Raw genomic sequence first — 19,814 nt, 5'->3', positions numbered from 1 at the left:
AATAGGACTTGATGCTTTGTGAACAAGAATCTAAATACGAAACCGTACCCGAGTATGCATACCATTGTGCACAGACGCAAGGACGCACCTCCAAGAAGAGTCTCCGAAGCCCAGCACCTTATTCTGTCTTTAAGATCACTAACCATCCATGTTTCCTCCAAAGCACTAGGGAATTGTGCAGCAATGTCGCCATGGCAATTTTATTTAAACAAAAATGAGAAATCACAGAGGGCAAAGATATGAAGCAAACAATCACCGTTAAGTCAGAAGGGAAAAAGCGACTCATTCTGGAGGAAGCGCAAAGGCTGTAGTAAAGTGATTTCTCATTTTCATCCATACAAGCAGCACACACTTACCTGTGTGCTTCCACAACGCCATTACTATAACGCACTTCAATTACGATGCAAAGGGTGGTGGTAACGATCAGTGATAATAGATCGGCCAATTTCTTATGTATATAAACAGAGTAAGTAAGAACACTTTTTATTAGTACATGGCTACACTCACAGAATTTGCAGGTATAACGTGGGGCTCCCATCAACACCACAAGAGAGCTCATGAGAAAAGCAACATAGCGGAAACACAGACCTGGATCTTACTGTCCCTCACTTGTATGACAGACAAGTCACTTTACACCTGGAAACTTTTGGCCATTAATAAAATGGTGATATTTGTTTGTCTGACTTGGAATTGCTGTGATTATACGATTGTATGTGATTATATGAATTCATAAATACAAAACAGTACATGAGCAAAATACAATATAAACGTGTAATCATAATTTATAAAGAGTGTTTTTTAAATAAAAAAATTTTTAAAAAGTATTTATTAAGAAAACCAAAAAACAGGCCGGGTATAGTGGCTCACGCCTCTAATCCCAGCACTGTGGGAGGCCAAGGCAGGAGGATCCCTTAAGCCCAGGAGTTTGAGATAAAGCAAGACCCCCACCTGTATTTCTAAAACAAAACAACAAAAACACCCTAACTGCATTCCTGGGGTTAGATGAGGGCAACCTATACTGTGGACAAAGAAAATATAAAATAAGACCAAAATAAATGAACAAAGACATTTCAACTTCCCTACCTTTCCATTCTTTTCTTTTCACAGCCTTCAGTTTTCCTGGTAGCTTTAATATTCCCAGAGTAACAGACAAGGCTGCTGCCTCTGGGCAATGGCACTGATGTCTCAGTCCCTTACCATTTAGAGAAAGACTGTTTCACAAAGCTGCTAGAGAGCCTGACTTAAGTCATCCTACAGCTGATGGTTACAGGAGAGTCGTTTGCTGGTTCTCATTTTATATAGAATGTTCAAATTGAACTTGAACATTCAACTTACCAGATCTGCTTCTTTTAACGTTTCACATTTTAAATGATGATTCAATTATTCTCACTAATTCACTTCCTAAGGTTTGGAACCATCAAGCCTAAGAATGGGCTTTCAATTCCATTGTCTTCATTCTGATTAAAGATTGTGTTCATTACCTTAATTCCTTTGCTTGTACTCAGCTGACAGTCCATCTGTTAACCAAGCCTCAGGAGGCTAGCTATTATATTTCAATATATAAAATACCACCCCTTCCTTTAAATGGATTAGAGGCAGGTAATAAATGATGATGTACTTGTATGATTTGGAAGACGAAGGACCAGTGAAGTTATCAGTTAAAGGAACTTCCAAGGCTCCCAATTACCTTGCCTGATCAGAAAAAACTGACATTTCTATAACTTTTTTTTTTTTTTTTTTGACACAAGGTCTCACTCTGTCACCCAGCCTGGAGTGCAGTGGAGCAATCTTGGCTCAGTGTAACCTCCGCCATCTGGGTTCAAGCGATTCTTGTGCCTCAGCCTCCCGAGTAGCTGTGATTACAGGTGCACATTACCATGCCCGGCTCATTTTTTTGTATTTTTAGTAGAGACAGGGTTTCACCATGTTGGCCAGGCTGGTCTGAACTCCTGACCTCAAATGATCTGCCTGCCTTGGCCTCCCAAAGTGCTGGGATTACAGCCGTGAGCCACTGCGCCCAGCCCCTCTAATAACTTTTAAATGGTTACACTACTTTAAATTTAAAATTCTCTCTCAGGCTAAGCCTAAACAACTATGTGTACTTAAAAATCATGTCACATAAGTGCTAAATTTCAAATTTGAGGGACATATTTAAAATTTCCTCTAAATACAAATATATTTAACTGGAGCAGCTCTCAGGACAGCAAGATACCAAGAGCTGTCCTCTCTGCTCCTCCAGAAGGTCTATTTTCACTTGGAATCCATAAAGCCCCACAAGACACCACCGTACATGACCTACTTCCATCAGCTCATTTCATCCTCCGGCACTCACACCCCCGTCTGAGATGGGGAAGGGGTCTTGTGACTTCCTTAAGCCTCACAGAAAAGCGGCCAAACCAGGACCTGAACCAAGGTGTCGTGACTCAAGTCCAATCTTTTCTACCTAACAGATGATTATTTGTGGGTCCTTCTTAAACCCTTAGCATTTTCTGCTAGAAAGAGTTCTATGTAAATTAGTCATCTAAAATTTCATGGTCACTGTTAAACAGATTAACAGCCAAATTGATTACACTGAAGAAAACAAATTTGAGAGCAGCACCATATTTTAAAAGGGATGATTAACATAACCTGCTGACACAATAAAGTATCTGCATATTACAAGTCTTTAAATCATACTCTATAAACTTAAAAACTTGTATGGAGGACTACCTATTTATTTCTACAGAAATCCTTAAGATCTCCCTCTAAGTTAGGTGCTTCACTAGTGAATTTCTTAATTTTTCTCATTAGGCTCTTTAGTATAATTATTCTCATACATTATCTATAATTTTTTAACTCAGTGGGAATTTCTATGAATAATTGGAACATCTTAACTTCACACTTTTGCTTTTAACAGAGTCCAGTATTATCGGCAGTGCTTTAATGGAATTCTTGCATATGCGACGTTTCACTATTAACATTTATTTCAGAAGGAAAAATGGGAAATACTCGCATTAGCGAAGGCCTCAGGCAGGTCACTACAACACTCACCGTCCGAAGGCTTTTATGCCATTTAGAAATCAGGCCACTAGGTGGTGCAAGGCCACAGCAGCAAGCAACGTCACTGGATGTCGAGCACTTCCTAATGACAGTAACAGCGCCCCCGCCCAAATCATCTAAATTTTGCATTGGTGAAAATTCAGCTCTATGGTATGGAAAAATATGCAGAAACAAAAGCAACTAAATAAGTTGTAACCAAATAAAATATGGCTCTTGGACAGGCACAGTGGCTTGCATCTGTAATCCCAGCACTTTGGGAGGCTGAGGCAGGAGGATCACTTGAGCCTAGGAGTTTGAGACCAACCTGGGCAACATAGGGAGACACCCATGTCTACAAAAAATACAAAAATCAGCCAGGAATGGTGGCTCATGCCTGTAATCCCAGCACTTTGGGAGGCTGAGGCAGGAGGATCGCTTGAGCTCAGGAATTTGAGATCAAGCTGGGTAACACAGGGCAACGTTGTCTCTACAAAAAACACAAAAATTAGCCAGGTTTGGTGGTGCACACCTGTAATCCCAGCTACTCAGGAGGCTGAGGGTGCAGTGAGCTGAGATTGCATCACTACACTCCTCCAGCCTGGGTGACAGAGTGAGACCCTGTCTCAAAACAATAAAACAACAACAACAAAACCTCATACGCTAAAGTAGACAGAACAGTGTATGAGCTCCCAACCCCACACAGCCAGTTCATCAGGCATCACACCTCCCGGCCAGTCTCTGGCACTGATAGCCCCACTTCCTGCCCCTGTTCTCACCACACAGGGTCAGTATCCCTTATCTGAGTGAAATACTTGGGCCAGAAGTGTTTGGATTTCAATTTTTTTCCCCTCAAATTTTGGAATATTTGCATTATACTTATCAGTAAGAGTCCTTAATCCAAAAACCTGAAATGGTCCAATCAGCATTTCCTTTGAGCTTCATGTTGGCACTCAGAAAGTTTTGGATTTTGGAACATTTTGGATTTTCAGATTATGGATGTTCAGAGTGTATTTGAAGCAAATCCCAGGTGTTACTAACTCATTAATAATTATTTTAGTATGCTGTACGTGGATGTTTATAACAGTAATATTCTTAATAGCCCAAACATAGGAACAACCCAAATGTCCATCAACCAGTAAAGACCTTGCGGTATATCCATATAATGGAATATTATTTGGCCAGAAAAGGAATGAAGTCCTGATCCATGCAACTACAAGTGAAGGAAGACCACGTAAAAGGCTCTGTCGGGCCGGCTGTGGTGGCTCACGCCTGTAATCCCAGCACTTTGGGAGGCCGAGGTGGGCGGATCACCTGAGGTCAGGAGTTCGAGACCAGCCTGACCAACAATGGAGAAATCCCATCTCTACTAAAAATACAAAATTAGCTGGGCGTGGTGACGCATTGTAATCCCAGCTACTCAGGAGGCTGCGGCAGGAGAATCACTTGAACCCAGGAGGTGGAGGTTGTGGTGAGCCGAGATCATGCCACTGCACTCCAGCCTGGGCAACAAGAGTGAAACTCCATCTCAAAAAAAAAAAAAAAAAAAAGACTCCATCAATGTGAAGTGTCCACAGCAGGCCCATGCAGAGACAGAGTGGACTGGTGGCTGCCTGCATGGGGTGGGGGAGCCTGCTAATGGGTGCACGGTTGCTCTGTAGAGCAAGGAAAATGTGTTAACATTGGCTGGGGTGACGATGGCTGCACACCTCTATGAATATACTAAAAACCACTGAATCATGTACTAAAAAGGGCAGATTTTATGGTATGTGAGTTACATGTTGATAAAGCTGTTATTAAGAAAATCAGTTTAGGCCAGGCACGGTGGCTCACGCTTGTAATCCCAGCACTTTGGGAGGCCGAGGCAGGTGGATCACGAGGTCAGGAGATCAAGACCACGGTGAAACTCCATCTCTACTAAAAAAAAATACAAAAAATTAGCCGGGCGTGGTGGCGGGCGCCTGTAGTCCCAGCTACTCGGAGAGGCTGAGGCAGGAGAATGGCGTGAACCCGGGAGGTGGAGCTTGCAGTGAGCCGAGATTGCGCCACTGCACTCCAGCCTGGGTGACAGAGCGAGACTCCGTCTCAAATAAATAAAAAAGAAAATCAGTTTGAATCTCTAATATAGACCTTTTTTATTTCTTAAAAAGGATGTAAGTAACAACAGTAACCAGATGGGTAATGAACACACCCCCTAGACAGTGCTGGAGCAGCTGAGGTGGCTCTGAGTGGACAAGGAGTGAGGACTAAGCAAGGGGTCCTGCCGGGAAGCTGCTGAATGGCCACCCCCAGCACTGGGAAGAGCCAGACAAGCAGCAAGCCTGGGCCACAGCCTCAAGAGTGGAGCTCCGCAGGAGGGACTGCCGGGCAGGAACGGGCCTCATGCTTGGGAGCAGGAACTGCACTCAGCTCAGAGGCCAAGGCTAAGGTGCTTCGGAGCTACATGCTTCGACGTCTAACTCGCAGCCACAGTCATTCTAACTAAAACGTGCAGAAGTCAAACACTGTAACACAAATGGACTTCCACACAAAAGGAGATGCTGCTACTTGCTATAGAGATGTGTGAATCCTCCTCCTGACCCCTCACCTGCGCCTCTCCCAGGTCATTGTTCACCACAGTGAAGTTCAGCCCAAGCTCCTCCACATCGTCTTCGTAGCTCTTCAGAAAGAGCAAATTCTTATACACCTCAGGGTCTAGGGAGGCGAGGTGGTGAATGTCCACATCGGCACTGGTTCCAAGCAACTTGGAAAGAAAGAAGCCCGCAAAGGGCAGCTCCACCAGCATGTTCTCATAGAGAGCCTTCAAAAGAGAACAGTCAACGTTAGCATCGAACAGACAAGCCTTCTACAAACACAGAGCCATATGCTCAACTTGATATTAAACCCAATCCTAAGAGAGCAGGTATTTTCTCCTCATAGTACCGAAGGTGGAAGCTGATATTCAGTGGGCAAGTACCATGCTCCAGGCTCCCGTGCAGGCATTCAATGCATGCACTCAGCATTCGGAGAACTCTGAAACAGACCACCTGGGGCGAAATCGTGGAATTATGAAGAGCCAGATCCTTCCTGTGAGACAGAAGCCAGCAAATGCTTCTCCTCAAGAGAAGGATGGTGAATCCTTCAGGAACTGCAGGGTTGTTAGTCTCCCGAGCTGGCTACGGCAAATGATCACACACTGCGAGACTGAAAACCACACGAACTCACGGCCTCGCAGCTCCACAGGCCACAGGGCCAAGACCCAGGGGAGGAGTCCTCACTGTGTCTCCAGCTCCTGGTGTCTCAGGGTAACCCTCGGTGGGCCCTGGCTTGTGGCTCCCTCACCCCCCTTCCTGTCTCTTCTCACAGATATCTTCCCTGTGTGCTCTCTGGGTCTGAATCTCTTCTTTCTCTTATCAAGACAATAGCGACTGCATTTCGGGACCCACTCTAATTTACTATGACCTCATCTTAACTTGAGGAGGGTTAAGATGAGATGACCTCAGCTAAACTTCGCAAAGACCCTATTTCCAAACAAGGCCATGCTCACAGGATGGGGTATTAGGATTTCAGCACAGTTTTCGGGGTCCCAGTTCATAACCGCATGTGCCACTCTGCCCTGCAGCACAAAAGCAGCCACGGACAATGTGTCAATGAGTGAGGGTGGCTATGTTCCAAATTTGGGTTTCATGTGATTTTCACATGTCAAGAAATATTACTTATGCTCTTTTTTTTTTGGAAACGGAGTCTTGCTCTGTTGCCCAGGCTGGAGTGCAGCTGCACGATCTCGGCTCACTGCAACCTCCACCTCCCAGGTTCAAGGGATTCTCCTGCCTCAGCCTCCTCAGTAGCTGGGATTACAGGCACCCACCACCATGCCCAGCTAATTTTTGTATACTTAGTAGAGACGGGGTTTTGCCATATTGGCCAGGCTTGTCCCAAACTCCTGAGCTCAGGTGATCCGCCCACTTCAGCCTCCCAGAATGCTGGGATTATAGGCGTGAGCCACCCCACCCGGCCAAAAGTTTCCTAATAAAGACAATAGAGACAACAGTTACCATTCCTTGAGCACTTACTAGGTACTAGGTGCCAGGCACTGTGCTAGGCATGCGGTTAGACATTAGTTATCTTGTTTCCATGTGGTCTACCTGGACAATTTTTTAACTTAAGGTAAAGGAATGGAAGTAAACAAGAAATCTCAATTTCCTCTACAAAAGCCATTTGTGTTAGAATATATCCAGTCAGGCTGGGTGCGGTGGCTCACACCTGTAATCCCAGCACTTTGGGAGGCTGAGGCGGCTGGATCACCTGAGGTCAGGAGTTCCAGACCAACTGACATGGTGAAACCCCGTCTCTACGAAATAAAAAAAAATTAGCCAGGTGTGGTGGCACATGCCTATAATCCCAGCTACTCGGGAGGCTGGGGCAGGAGAATCGCTTGAACCCAGGAGCTGGAGGTTGCAGTGAGCCGAGATTGTGCCACTGCACTCCAGTCTGGGCAACAAGAGCAAAAACTCCGTCTCAAAAAAAGAGAACATCCAGTCTTCAGAGAGATGTGTATTTATAGTGATCCTATTTTCCCAGGTCAAACAGAGGTAGTCTAATTACCCCCAGGGGGTGTGGAGAACAGGTGGCCTAGTTTTAGAGAAAGAAACCCTCTCAACAGAGGCAGTCACGGGCCTTCCTACTGTCTGGAGGTGCAGCACTGGAATTTTTGCCCGAGAATGAGGGAAGGCGGGAAGGACAGAGAGAGGGAAGATGAAGGCTGGACTAACCATCCTTGCAAATGACTATTATGAGCTGTGCTGCAGGAGATGCTGTGATAGACCCAGACCCTCTTTATCCTACTGTTTTAAGATTCGAGTGCTATCGTGCTACCCAGGGAATACCAAAATCAAAACAAAACTTTATGGGGTAGTCATTCATCCATGAAACAGTCAACTCAGAAGTCACCCTTCCAACCTAGAGGCCATCACCCAACCATATCATGCACTGTAAATATTAAAGATCTGCAAGAATTAGTAACTTGGGAGTAAGTAGTTTCCAGAGAGCCGGGACTGTGCTTCTGCAAGCTTCCAGCAAAGGAGAAACGTTTCAACTGTAAGCCATTGCTCCTGTGGGGAGTGAGTCCTTTGCTTAGTCATAGCTTCCAGCCAGTTACCGTATTTAGTAATAATCTACTTCGTATGGCATAAAATTCGCATCCTTAAATAAGTACTCCAGAACTTACACACTCCAACAGGGCATGCTCAGACACCCCTTGAGATTCACATTTTAAGGACTCATCCACTGATATGACTTGGAGGAAATGAGAAAATAGCTGTTGAGGTTTTCCCAAAAGCAAACATCTAGAGTGCCACTGGCTTTTTGTTTCAGAAAATGACAGACATTGTGAAGAATGCTGTTTTCTTTTTTTTGAGACGGAGTCTCCCTCTGTTGCCCAGGCTGGAGTGTGCAGTGGCACGATCTCAGCTCACTGCAGCCTCCGCCTCCCGAGTTCAAGCGATTCTCCTGTCTCAGTTTCCTGAGTAGCTGGGACTACAGACGTGCGCCACCACGCCCAGCTAATTTTTGTATTTTTAGTGGAGATGGAGTTTCACCATATTGGCCAGGCTGGTCTCGAACTCCTGACCAAAGAATGCTGTTTTTAAGGAGCTCAGGCACATGTCTGATAACTAGAGCCGGCATAACATCCCCTCCAGGAAGACTGCGGCTGGCCTCTGCCAGGTAAACCAAAGTATTATGTCTTTGTGTTTTTATTTCTGATTTGAGGACTAATGATTACCCAATTAATTTTGAAAAGATAGCAAAAAAGGGTTTCTTAATGAGAGAATGAATAAAATGGCAACAGGCACATAGTCATCATCTCCTGATAACGTAAAGAAAGTTGTGTTGAAAAGTCACAGTTTGTTTAAAGTCAAGGATGGTTAATACTATTAACCTGGAACACTGATAAATGGCATCACTTCGAAATGAATGACGAGTTCAAAGCCAAGGGGAACATTCTGCATAAAACTACATGATTGATTCCAGGTGCTGAAGAAAAGCCCTCATTTGTACAGTGGACTTTAAAAGTAAACTGGAAGTGTAAATCATTTGATGTTCAATATATAAGGTCACTGTTTGCCATTTCTGCATTAGTAACAATAAACCAGTGAAACTAGTTAAATATATCAGTACTGAATTTTAAACAGAAATCTCACTGTGACTCATAAAATGTAAATGCATAGGTATAATTTTTTATATAAGGCAGGTTTAAACCTTCAGAGCATTTAATATACAAGCACTAATAAATGATGGCACTAAAAACTATGATTGCATCAGCTAAATGGATTATAAATTAAATTTCCATAATGTATGCAACTGAGATACAAATGTAAGCATAAATCAAGGTATTTTCTAAACACAGGTTAATTACACAACTTCAAAAACTGCCAAAATGCAAAATAATCCACTTAGCATTTTTCACATTGGCCTTCTCAGCCAGCTGTACCACACTTGTTCCTAGAAGCATATCAATAACTACTTGTCATGAAAAAAATAGCAATAGGTATATGGAAAAAACCTGTAACGAATTTTTCAACTGTCTGTCTTTTATGAATGTTTATAGCTAGAAATTGTGCCAAAATGATTTGAAATAAAAAGGATTAATTATAGTAGAAGCCTTTTAATATAAGTGAGTGCAGTCGCGACGCAATTAATGCAAATTGTGGCTCTATCAGGAGAATAAATGTGAACCACATCACAGGCCATTTCTGTTTGCCGCCAAATAACTTCAGTAATTTAGTACATTAAGAATCAATAAAAAAAATAATGCTTTTCAAATGCATCTCTATCAATCTTTAGGCAGCTCTAAAGTGAACATTTATAACTTAATCTAAAAACTATATAAGAGATGATGTCTTGCTTTAAAGCCATCCTAACTGAGCAAGCAGATAATAATTTTAATTATTTCAAATCATACTAACCACATAATTTAAAAAACAAAAAAGAAACATAAAATAAGAATGTATACTAATAGCAACATGCTATTTAATAATTGTGCTTCAGAATTAGTAAGTTGGAATTGAAAAACAAAGTCCCCTCAGTCACTGGGACCACTAGGGGCTTGTGTAACTAACTCCAAGCTCCTAGGGGGCAGGAGATATACCTCATCTTTCTTTTTTTTTTTTTTTGAGACAGAGTTTCGCTCTATCACCCAGGCTGGAGTGCAATGAATGGCATGATCTCAGCTCACTGCAACCTCCACCTCTTGGGTTCAAGTGATTCTCCTGCCTCAGCCTCCTGAGCAGCTGGGATTATAAGCACGCACACCATGCCCAGCAAATTTTTGTATTTTTAGTAGATACAGGGTTTCCCCATGTTGGCCAGGATTGTCTTGAACTCCTGACCTGGTGATCACCCGCCTCGGCCTCCCACAGTGCTGGGATTACAGGCGTGAGCCACTGCACCCGGCAACATACCTCATCTTTAATGCAAGAGTCCAAATACAACATATGGCGCCCATTCATGTAACAAACATTTATTAAGTGCCAACTATATGTCAGGGACCACATTACATACTGGAATTCTGCATTCATGAATCTGTTTGCAAAAAAACCCTTTCATTCTTAAGAGTTTTCAGATTGTGGGTTTCAGATTATGTATACGTCAACACCCATTTCAAGTCCTAGATCTTCACAATCCTATTCCAGAGAGCTTGCTACACCATCAACTCCTGCAACACTTGGTCTACACAGCTACCCTGGCACTAAAAAATCCGTGTTGTCCCAGTGTCCCGTGCGCCTCACATGCAGGAACAGCAGCAGGAGGACACCAAGCTCCGTGAGAGGGGCCAGGCCGTGGGCCTCACTCTAATACTCCACTGGCAGGTGCCCTAAAGCCAATCTCTACACGTGAGCTGAAGTGAACTTACTCCTGATTCAGCAGATATCTACCATGAATAACTGAGCAGAGCCCACTAGTTGTTACTCAGAGAAAAAGAGCAACTCTGCCTTGCAAATCCTGAACCACCACACCAGGACACGGGTGCTGCACTCTTACTTCTCTACAGAGGCTGCCCAAATCCCTAGCACGCAGAGCTGCCCAGGCCTCACAGTGCTCGTACTTTTTCTTCCTTGAGACCCTGGCACTCCATAAAGACAAGGAAAGCCTGCACAGATTGCCCTTCTCGTCTCCAACTCTCCTTTCACTTCAGAAGCCCTGCAGGGCACAGGGGATGGGGGATGGGGGCCGTGGGGGAGACGTGCACGTCTCCTGTCCAATTTTCCTCATAGTGGCTTCCAGTGATCGAGCCACAATATGATACATTTTGAGCAGCTTGGAGTTGACTCTTCCTTTTTTTTTGAGATGGAGTTTCCCTCTTTTGCCCAGGCTGGAGTGCAGTGGCACCATCTTGGCTCATCACAATCTCCGCCTTCCAATTTCAAGCGATTCTCCTGCCTCAGCTTCCCAAGTAGCTGGAATTAGAGGCAACCACCACCACGCCCAGCTTATTTCTGTATTTTGAGTAGAGAGGGGGTTTCACCATGTTGGTCATGCTGGTCTTGAACTCCTGACCTCGTGATTCGCCCGCCTCAGCCTCCCAAAGTGCTGGGATTACATGCTTGAGCCACCAGACCTGGCTCGACCCTTCCTTTTTTTCCTCGACTTCTAGTTCTATGGCTTCCAGGTTCAGGCTCCAAAACAGAGAAACCCCTGACCCTGCTCACCAAAATATTTCTAGAAGATAAAAAACATCTTCATGAACAAGGTAGCAAACCCATATTCCCAATTCTACTGACAAGAAGCAAACATCTGAGCATCTGAGGACAGTTTTACACTCCTGCTTCTGAAAGACAGTAGGAATTTAAAAAAAAATCAAAAAACTCAGGCCCAGTCTCAAGGTACCCCACATAATCAAGAACTATTTTCAACAATTAGAAGAAAACATCTTTCAAGTTTCAAAATTCTACTTTCGCCATATAGGAGAATAAAATATCAGACTAGAAATCTGTCAAGCCACCTCTTCAGAAATTTGAGGATACTGATGCCTTCGATGATAAGATTTCGTTACTATCGGGTACTATGTCACCCTAACAAGAGCTGATGCTCTAATCGCTATACTCCTTCCAGCTTTAGAACGATAGCACTCATGAACTCCGATTTATAATGACTGCTTTCTCTGACTTCTGTGACACTGGCTCTCTCAGTCACCACGTTACCTACCGCACGATTCCCCTTTAACAGCTTTACTGGGATATCACCCACATAACTTGCATTCAAAGGTTTTATTATATTCATAAAGTGGAACGACCATCACCACAATCAATTTCTGAAGATTTTCATTATTCTAAAAAGAAACTCCACATCCCTTAGCTGCCACTCCTGGTTCCTCCCAGCCCTGGCGATCATTCATCCACCTTCTGTCTCTTTAGATTTTCCTGTTTTGGACATTTCATATAAATGGAATCATGTCTTTGGTGATTTCTGCATCTGCGCTCTTTTACCGAGCAGAACATTCTCAAGGCGCATCCATGTGTGCCATGTGTCAGTGCTTTACCCCTTTTTACAGCCCAGTAACATTCCACTGTATGGATGAACCGTGTTCTGTTTACCCATTTGTCAGCTGATGGGCCTTTGAGTCACCTCCATCTTTTAGCTATTATGAATAATGCTGTTCTGAGAATTTGTGTGCAAGTTTTTTGTGTAAACATATGTTTGCTGGGTCCAAAGGTAACTAACCTTTTGAGGAACTGCTAAACTTTTCCAAAGTGGCTGCACTGTTTTACATTCCCATTGGCAATGCATGAGGACTGATTCCTCCACATCCTCACCAACCCTGCGATTCCTGGTTTGATTCCCACCATACTCAAGGGTGTGCGCGGCAGCCTGTGGCTGTGCTTTGCCCTTCCTTGATGACTAGTGATACTGGCCATCTTTGCATGAGCTAATGGCCCATTTGCTTGCTGCCAGTCCCTGGAGAGATGTCCAATTGGATCCTTCGCCCATTTTTATCATGGAGTCCTTCATATATATGCCGCAAGTATCTTCTTTCAGTGTGTTGTATTTTCAGTTTCTTGATGGTGTCTTTTGAAGCACAAACGTTTTTAAGTCCAGTTCATTTTTCCTTTTGTTGTTTGTGCTCCTGGTCTCATAGCTAAGACGGGACTTTTTCCTGACTATGCTGCGACACTCAGCAGTCCATTTTCCCATATTCCCTGCAGCGCTCTGTGTTCCTCAGAGCACTCTGCGTGAGTAGCTGTGGTCTCTTTTGCACCCTTGAACCACTGGGCACAGAAGGGAAGTAGGCCCCCTGTGCTCCTTACTGCCACTTCCAGACCATCCTTCTTCCCTTCCCTCCCCCTAAAATCCCTGGCTTTCAATCTCATCCACTGGGCTTGAGCATCCATTACCTCTCCCGGGTTCAGTCACTGCCCCCTAATTAAAGATTTTAGCTCCTGAGAGTCCAACGCACTCTGGTGATAATTTTTGGTGACATCTGTGGCCCACAGTTGACTGTCATTCTACCATCCTGGCTGTCCCTCAACTCCACCTTAGCTACCAATTCCTTCAGCTCTGTCCTCCAAGTGGCATTACCGGTAACTAGGCCCCTCTGATCTTAGCTTTAACCACCCCTACACTGACTCCCTGAAGGACCTCGACTCCACAGGTCTCCTCTCCCGTCCAGTTTCCCTTGCCCTCAAATCTCCATCCATGGATTAATTTCCTCTCTAAACAGCCTAGATTCAAAGGTAGGCTCTTGTAACCACTCTGAACTTACAACCACTCCACCCTTTATTATAGTCACTTGGCAAAAAACCCCACCCCTGGTTAAATCGGACTCTACACCCTAGTCAGACCCACACAGCTGTTCACGGGTGGAGAAAAACAAGCAATCCACATGGCTGGCCTCACTTCACTTAATGATATTAACGTCAAGTGAGCCCTGCACTAACTGGCAATCCTATTATATTTCCATAGTCCAGTAATTCTCAAATTTTAGCGTGCATCAGAGTCACACTTATTAATTTAAACCTATTCATAGCTTGCTGGTTGGGTGCTGTGGCTCACACCCATAATCCCAGCACTTTGGGAGGCTGAGGCGGACAGATCACTTGAGGCCAGGAATTCGAGACCAGCTGGCTAACATGGCGAAACCCCCATCTCTACAAAAAAATACAAAAATTAGCTGGGCGTGGTGGTGGGTGTCCATAGTCCCAGTTACTTGGGAGGCTGAGGCACGAGAATTGCTTGAACCGGGAGGCAGAGGTTGCAGTGAGCCATGCCAAGAGCAAGACTCTGTCTCAAAAACCCCCCAAAACCAAAACCCAAAACAGCTTGCTGAGCCCTAGCCCTAGAGTTCCAGATTCAGAAGGTCCGGGGTGGAGCCCAAGAATTTGCATTTCTAACAGGTCCCCAGGTGATGCAGATGTGGCTGGTCTGGGAACATTGCTCTTCCCATCCTCGCCCTCTGCTGCATCACTCAGAAAGCAGCAACAGTGGGACACAGTCAGAATGAGCTCCTGCTCCCCAGCTCATGCAGCTGCACCCAGTGTTCCTCTCCCCCTTCTTGGACACAGCCTGTGGCGCCCCCTGCTTCAGCACTAGACCCCACACCCTCACTTTGCATGGTGCAGTTCCTCTCTCCCTCAGCAATTCCAATGACTTATTTCCAGCAGCAAATACACATGCTGTTATTTCTCCCATCTTTAGAACACAGCTTTCCTAGTCCCATATCCCTTAAGTGGCTGCTCAAGTTTTCTTGATAACCAGTCCCCCAATTCTTTTCCGATCCTTCCTCTTGTAACTGCTCTGAAGTCTACTGCTGCAGAGTGCCCTAATCACAACCCTGTGGCTCCATTCATTTTTACCCAGTGAACACACTTATGGAAAAGCACTTAGTCCACAGCGCAGAAAATGCCTAGCACCTTGGAAGCCCCTTGTGCCCCCTTCCAGTGTTACCCTCCCAGGAGCTTCAGGATCCTGCCTTCCAAAAACTGCAAGGAGCTTTGCTTGTTTCTGAACTTCTATAAATGAAATCTGACAAAATGTACTTTTGTGTGTCTGGATTCTTCAACTCAACGTTAGGTCTGTGCCGTTCACTCATACCATTTTGAGTAGCTGTAGTTTGTTCATTCAGTAAGTCTTATGAATATCCTACAACTTATTTATTATCATTATGCTTTCGAAGGACATTTGCGTAGTTTCCAGTTTAGGGGCTATACAGTGTTGCTATAAACATTCTTTCACATGTATTCTAATGAATTTGTACACATTTCTGTTGTGATATGATGTGAGTATTTTCAGCTTTAATATGATACTTTAGGAAGACAATCCTGACATTCTTTTCAACCCATCTGCTGAGGTTTTTGCCTTCACCACGCCACAGAAATCACTTGTCCACAGTGCTAAATGACACGGCCACTTCTCAGTGCTAAACCTTACTTGGTCTAACAGTACTATCACACAATACCCACCTTTGTCTTCCTTTCAAACACCGTCTTTATTTGGCACCTGAAATCCCACTCTTCTGGTTTTCTCCCTTCCTTTCCAGCTTCATCTCCTGAACTTCTATTAGTCAATTCTCCACTCTCTGGACTCTAAACCTTGGAGAGCCCTGGGGCTCAGTTCTTCATCTCTTCTCTTCTCTAGTGACACCTATACCCTGGGTGATCTAATTCAGGCTCATGACCTTAAGGACCCTGGGAATGCTGATGGCTCAGCCCAGATATTGCCTCTAACCTGAGGCCCCTATCCTCAACTGCCCCTCACTAAGCCTCCATAAGAATGTCTCCCTCCCCACACCTGCTCCTGCCCGGACCTTCCCCAGCTTAGTCAACATGACCTCCATCCTTCTAGTTCTCAGAACAGAACCCAGGTGGTCCCCTTACCTTCTCCTGTCCTCGCACATCCCAACATCTGATTCATCAGCAAATCTCCTTGAATATGATGACTTCTTTTTTTTTTTTTTTTTTTTTCGAGACGGAGTCTCGCTCTGTCACCCAGGCTGGAGTGCAGTGGCGCAATCTCGGCTCACTGCAAGCTCCGCCTCCCGGGTTCACGCCATTCTCCTGCCTCAGCCTCTCCAAGTAGCTGGGACTACAGGCGCCCACCACCACGCCCGGCTAATTTTTTGTATTTTTAGTAGAGACGGGGTTTCACTGTGGTCTCGATCTCCTGACCTCGTGATCCGCCTGCCTCGGCCTCCCAAAGTGCTGGGATTACAAGCGTGAGCCACCGCGCCCAGCCGAATATGATGACTTCTTACCAGCACTACCACCAGGACACAGGCACCAGCATCACTCCACCTGAACGATGTGACACTCCATCCGGTCTCCCAGCTTGAGTGCTTGACCAATGCTAGCTACTTGTACCAAAGCCGAGGAGGACTCCAGAGCGTGACCTCCACCACTTTACTTACTGCTGCTTCTCAAAGCTGATTTTAAGTTTAGAAACAATAAAATTAACACCATATACCTTCATTTGGCTTTTATTTCATAAAGTTACATTTGCTAAATCTAAATGAATATTTAAATGTTTAAAAGGATTTACATGGGCCCTATTTTATTATTATTTTGAGACAAAGTCTCTGTCACCAAGGCTGGAGTGTGGCGGTGCCATCACGGCTCACTGCAGCCTCTACATTCCAGGCTCAAGCAATCCTCCCACCTCAGCCTCCCAAGTAGCTGGGACTACAGACACACACCACCATGCCTGGCTACTTTTTTTTTTTTAGTGGTAGAGACCAGGTTTCCCTATGTATGCCTATGCTGGTCTTGAACACCTGGGCTTAAGTGATCTTCCCACCTTGGCCTCCCAAAGTGCTGGGATTACAGGTATGAGCTACTGCACCCAACGCTATTTTTTAGATTATTTGTTGTCTTTATTGCACAAATAAGAGCCAAAGATAAACAGCAGACTTTAAGTGGGGCCAGCAAGAGTGTGTGCTTCTAATCTTCGTGGTGACAAATTAACGTGGCCCAGAAAAGACAGAATGGTCTTGATACCATACTGATCCATTCTTCTCATGAATTTTAGATGTTTAACTATTGCTTGGGAGTGATGAGAAAAATAAACAAGAAGGAATAACTCAACAGTAAGCAAGACCTACTTAATCCAAGGGCAGAAAGATCTACCTTGTGGTGCTAAACATACAGTGAGAAATCTTTTTTTTTTTTTTTTTTTGAGACAAAGTCTCGCTCTGTCGCCCAGGCTGGAGTGCGGTGGTGTGATCTCGCCTCACTGCAAGCTCCGCCTCCCAGGTTCGAGCCATTCTCCTGCCTCAGCCTCCTGAGTAGCTGAGACTACAGGCGCCTGCCACCACGCCCAGCTAACTTTTTGTATTTTTAGTAGAGATGGGGTTTCACCGTGTTAGCCAGGATGGTCTCGATCTCCTGACCTCGTGATCCGCCTGCCTCGGCCTCCCAAAGTGTTGGGATTACAGGCGTGAGCCACTGCACCTGGCCGAGAAATCTTATTTAGGTGCAGCAATCAACTGAATTCAGGAATACATCTTCCATTTTTACTGTAGAATCTAAACCATTTGTATTTCATGATTAATTCTGAAGAAATAAACTTACATAGAAAACTGTCTTGCCGGGTGCGCTGGCTAACACCTTTAATGCCAGCACTTTGGGAGGCTGAGGCGGGCGGATCACCTGAGGTCAGGAGTTCCAGACCAGCCTGGCCAACATGGTAAAACCCCATCTCTACTAAAAATACAAAAATTAGCTGGGCATGGTGGTGGATACCTGTAACCCCAGCTACTCGGGAGGCTGAGGCAGGAGAATCGCTTGAATCTGGGAGGCGGAGGTTGCAGTGAGCCAAGATCGTACCACTGCACTCCAGCCTGGGCAACAGAGTGAGACTCCATCTCAAAAAAAGAAAAAAAAAAAAGAGTTTAGGGTTCAAAACAAGGTATTATACAAGAGAAGCTCTGCCCCTTTAAGGACTAAGGCAACCAAAATGACTAGTATTCACCTCAATTTAGATGTTTAAAGCCTCAGCAACTTCAGGGAGCATTTTAAAAAAGGGTGCTAATGATGGAGAAACAGAAATTTCCAACTTTTGAAAATCTCAAGATAAACTGTTAAGTGCCCACAGTACACTACAGAATACATTAAACGCACACTGAATTCTACTGCAATAAAAAATTATAAACCACGCTGAAGTTATACAATCTAATTAAAATTTTCAAATATATAATCAAGATCATATCAAATAATCTGATTTATAGGCATGCCATTCCAATTAAATCAATATTCTAAAGCCAGAAAAAAAGCCATTTTCAAATAGAATTCAAATATGATAAAGGATTAACCTCAATAAATATTCTGAACTTAATTGGCTTAAATGGACCTAGGTGCTTCTATCTGTAAAAAAAAGTTCAAGATGACATTACCACATCCTTGGGCTGTTTATTTATTCCCTGTCTGCAGCCTGATTTACAGGCGATAAAATGCAATCATGACCCACACCAGAAGCAAGAATCATTTGCTAATGGAACTTTTAATTGAGAAGTGACCAGTGACATGAGGTAATTCCTCCTCTGTAGGATCACTCTTGAAGACCTCTTTGCACTTTATCACAGTAAACAATCACTAACATATGCATTAAAGAAAATTTAAATACATTATGACCCAATAAATATCATAATCAATCAATATACAATTTTCTTCTTTTAAAGATGTAATGTTCAGGTACCACACTCTTAGGTGTTGTACTATTACACTTACTTAGATCTGAGCAATGTTTAGCATGTTAGTACAAAGTTTAACTTTGTAATCAGATGGTTATATGTTTTGGAAGTTAGTAACCCCTTAGGAATTTCCACGCAGACAGTAATGTAAAGAAAGTCTTAAATATGTGAAACTAAGTTAACTACCATCCTCAAATAACTATAGTTTTGTTATTGGTCTAAACTTTATTATTTTAAACAGCTTTAATAAGATATAACTTACATAAACTTCATTTGTGGGAGAAAGGTTTAAAATCACAAATTCTCTTCCCTGGACCTTCTGTAAATATATACATATTCCAAAGTACAGTACTGTACAATGACATCATCTTCAGAATAATTTCAATTATAAGCAATATGTCAATAAACAGAGGAGAAATGAATTTATCTTCACCAGACTTAACGTAACTATTAGCTTCTACATTAATCAAGACTGGATGATTTATACATTCAGGAAGAAAAAGTAATATATAATCTTAAGATTTAATTCATGCAGATAAAATTATTGCTCTATCTTCTGTAACCGTATTGTGTGAAAACCACCAAGTTTAGAGTATTTCAGGTTAGTCTAGCAAAACACTCACCTTTATTTTCACACATATATTATTAAGTTAGAAGGTTCTGGGGCTCACTTTAACAGAAAGAACTATGGGATTTCATTGTAAAGATTTTCTTTTCTTTCTATTTGAGACAGAGTTTTGCTCTTGTTGCCAGGCTGGAGTGCAATGGTGCGATCTTGGCTCACCACAACCTCTGCCTCCCAGGTTCAAGCGATTATCCTGCCTCAGCCTCCCGAGTAGCTGGGATTAAAGACATGCGCCACCAGGCCCAGCTAATTTTGTATTTTTAGTAGAGACGGGGTTTTCCATGTTGGTCAGGCTGGTCTCGAGCTCCCAACCTCAGGTGATCCGCCCACCTAGGCCTCCCAAAGTGCTGGGATTACAGGTGTGATCCACCATGTCTGGCCCATTGTAAAGATTTTCATACAATGAATTATGAAATGTACATCCTCCAGGGGAAGCTAAAACTGAGAAGTAGGCTGTGTGACCATCAACACAGAGAGAGATGCTATCTGAAAACGGACACCAAAGCCAGCTCACAAATC

General features: G+C 43.8%; 1 protein-coding gene across 2 annotated transcripts in view; it reads right to left on the bottom strand.

Moving 5' to 3' along the window:
• UBE3C (ubiquitin protein ligase E3C) overlaps positions 1–19,814 on the bottom strand; it is a 135,943-nt gene that overhangs the window by 16,293 nt on the left and 99,836 nt on the right. The window contains exon 19 of one of the 2 annotated variants that reach the window (XM_032753233.2): positions 5,603–5,815. The exons of the other annotated variant lie outside the window; for it this stretch is intronic. Within the exon in view, the coding sequence (XP_032609124.1) occupies positions 5,603–5,815 (213 nt within the window). The remainder of the gene's footprint in view (positions 1–5,602; positions 5,816–19,814) is intronic. 2 annotated transcript variants of the gene reach the window in all.

This window comes from Hylobates moloch, unplaced genomic scaffold, assembly GCF_009828535.3.
Source record: "Hylobates moloch isolate HMO894 unplaced genomic scaffold, HMol_V3 SCAFFOLD_1, whole genome shotgun sequence".
Classification (NCBI taxonomy): Eukaryota; Metazoa; Chordata; class Mammalia; order Primates; family Hylobatidae; genus Hylobates; species Hylobates moloch.
Note: the sequence above shows the minus strand (reverse complement) of the source record. Positions and strands in the feature narration are given on the sequence as shown.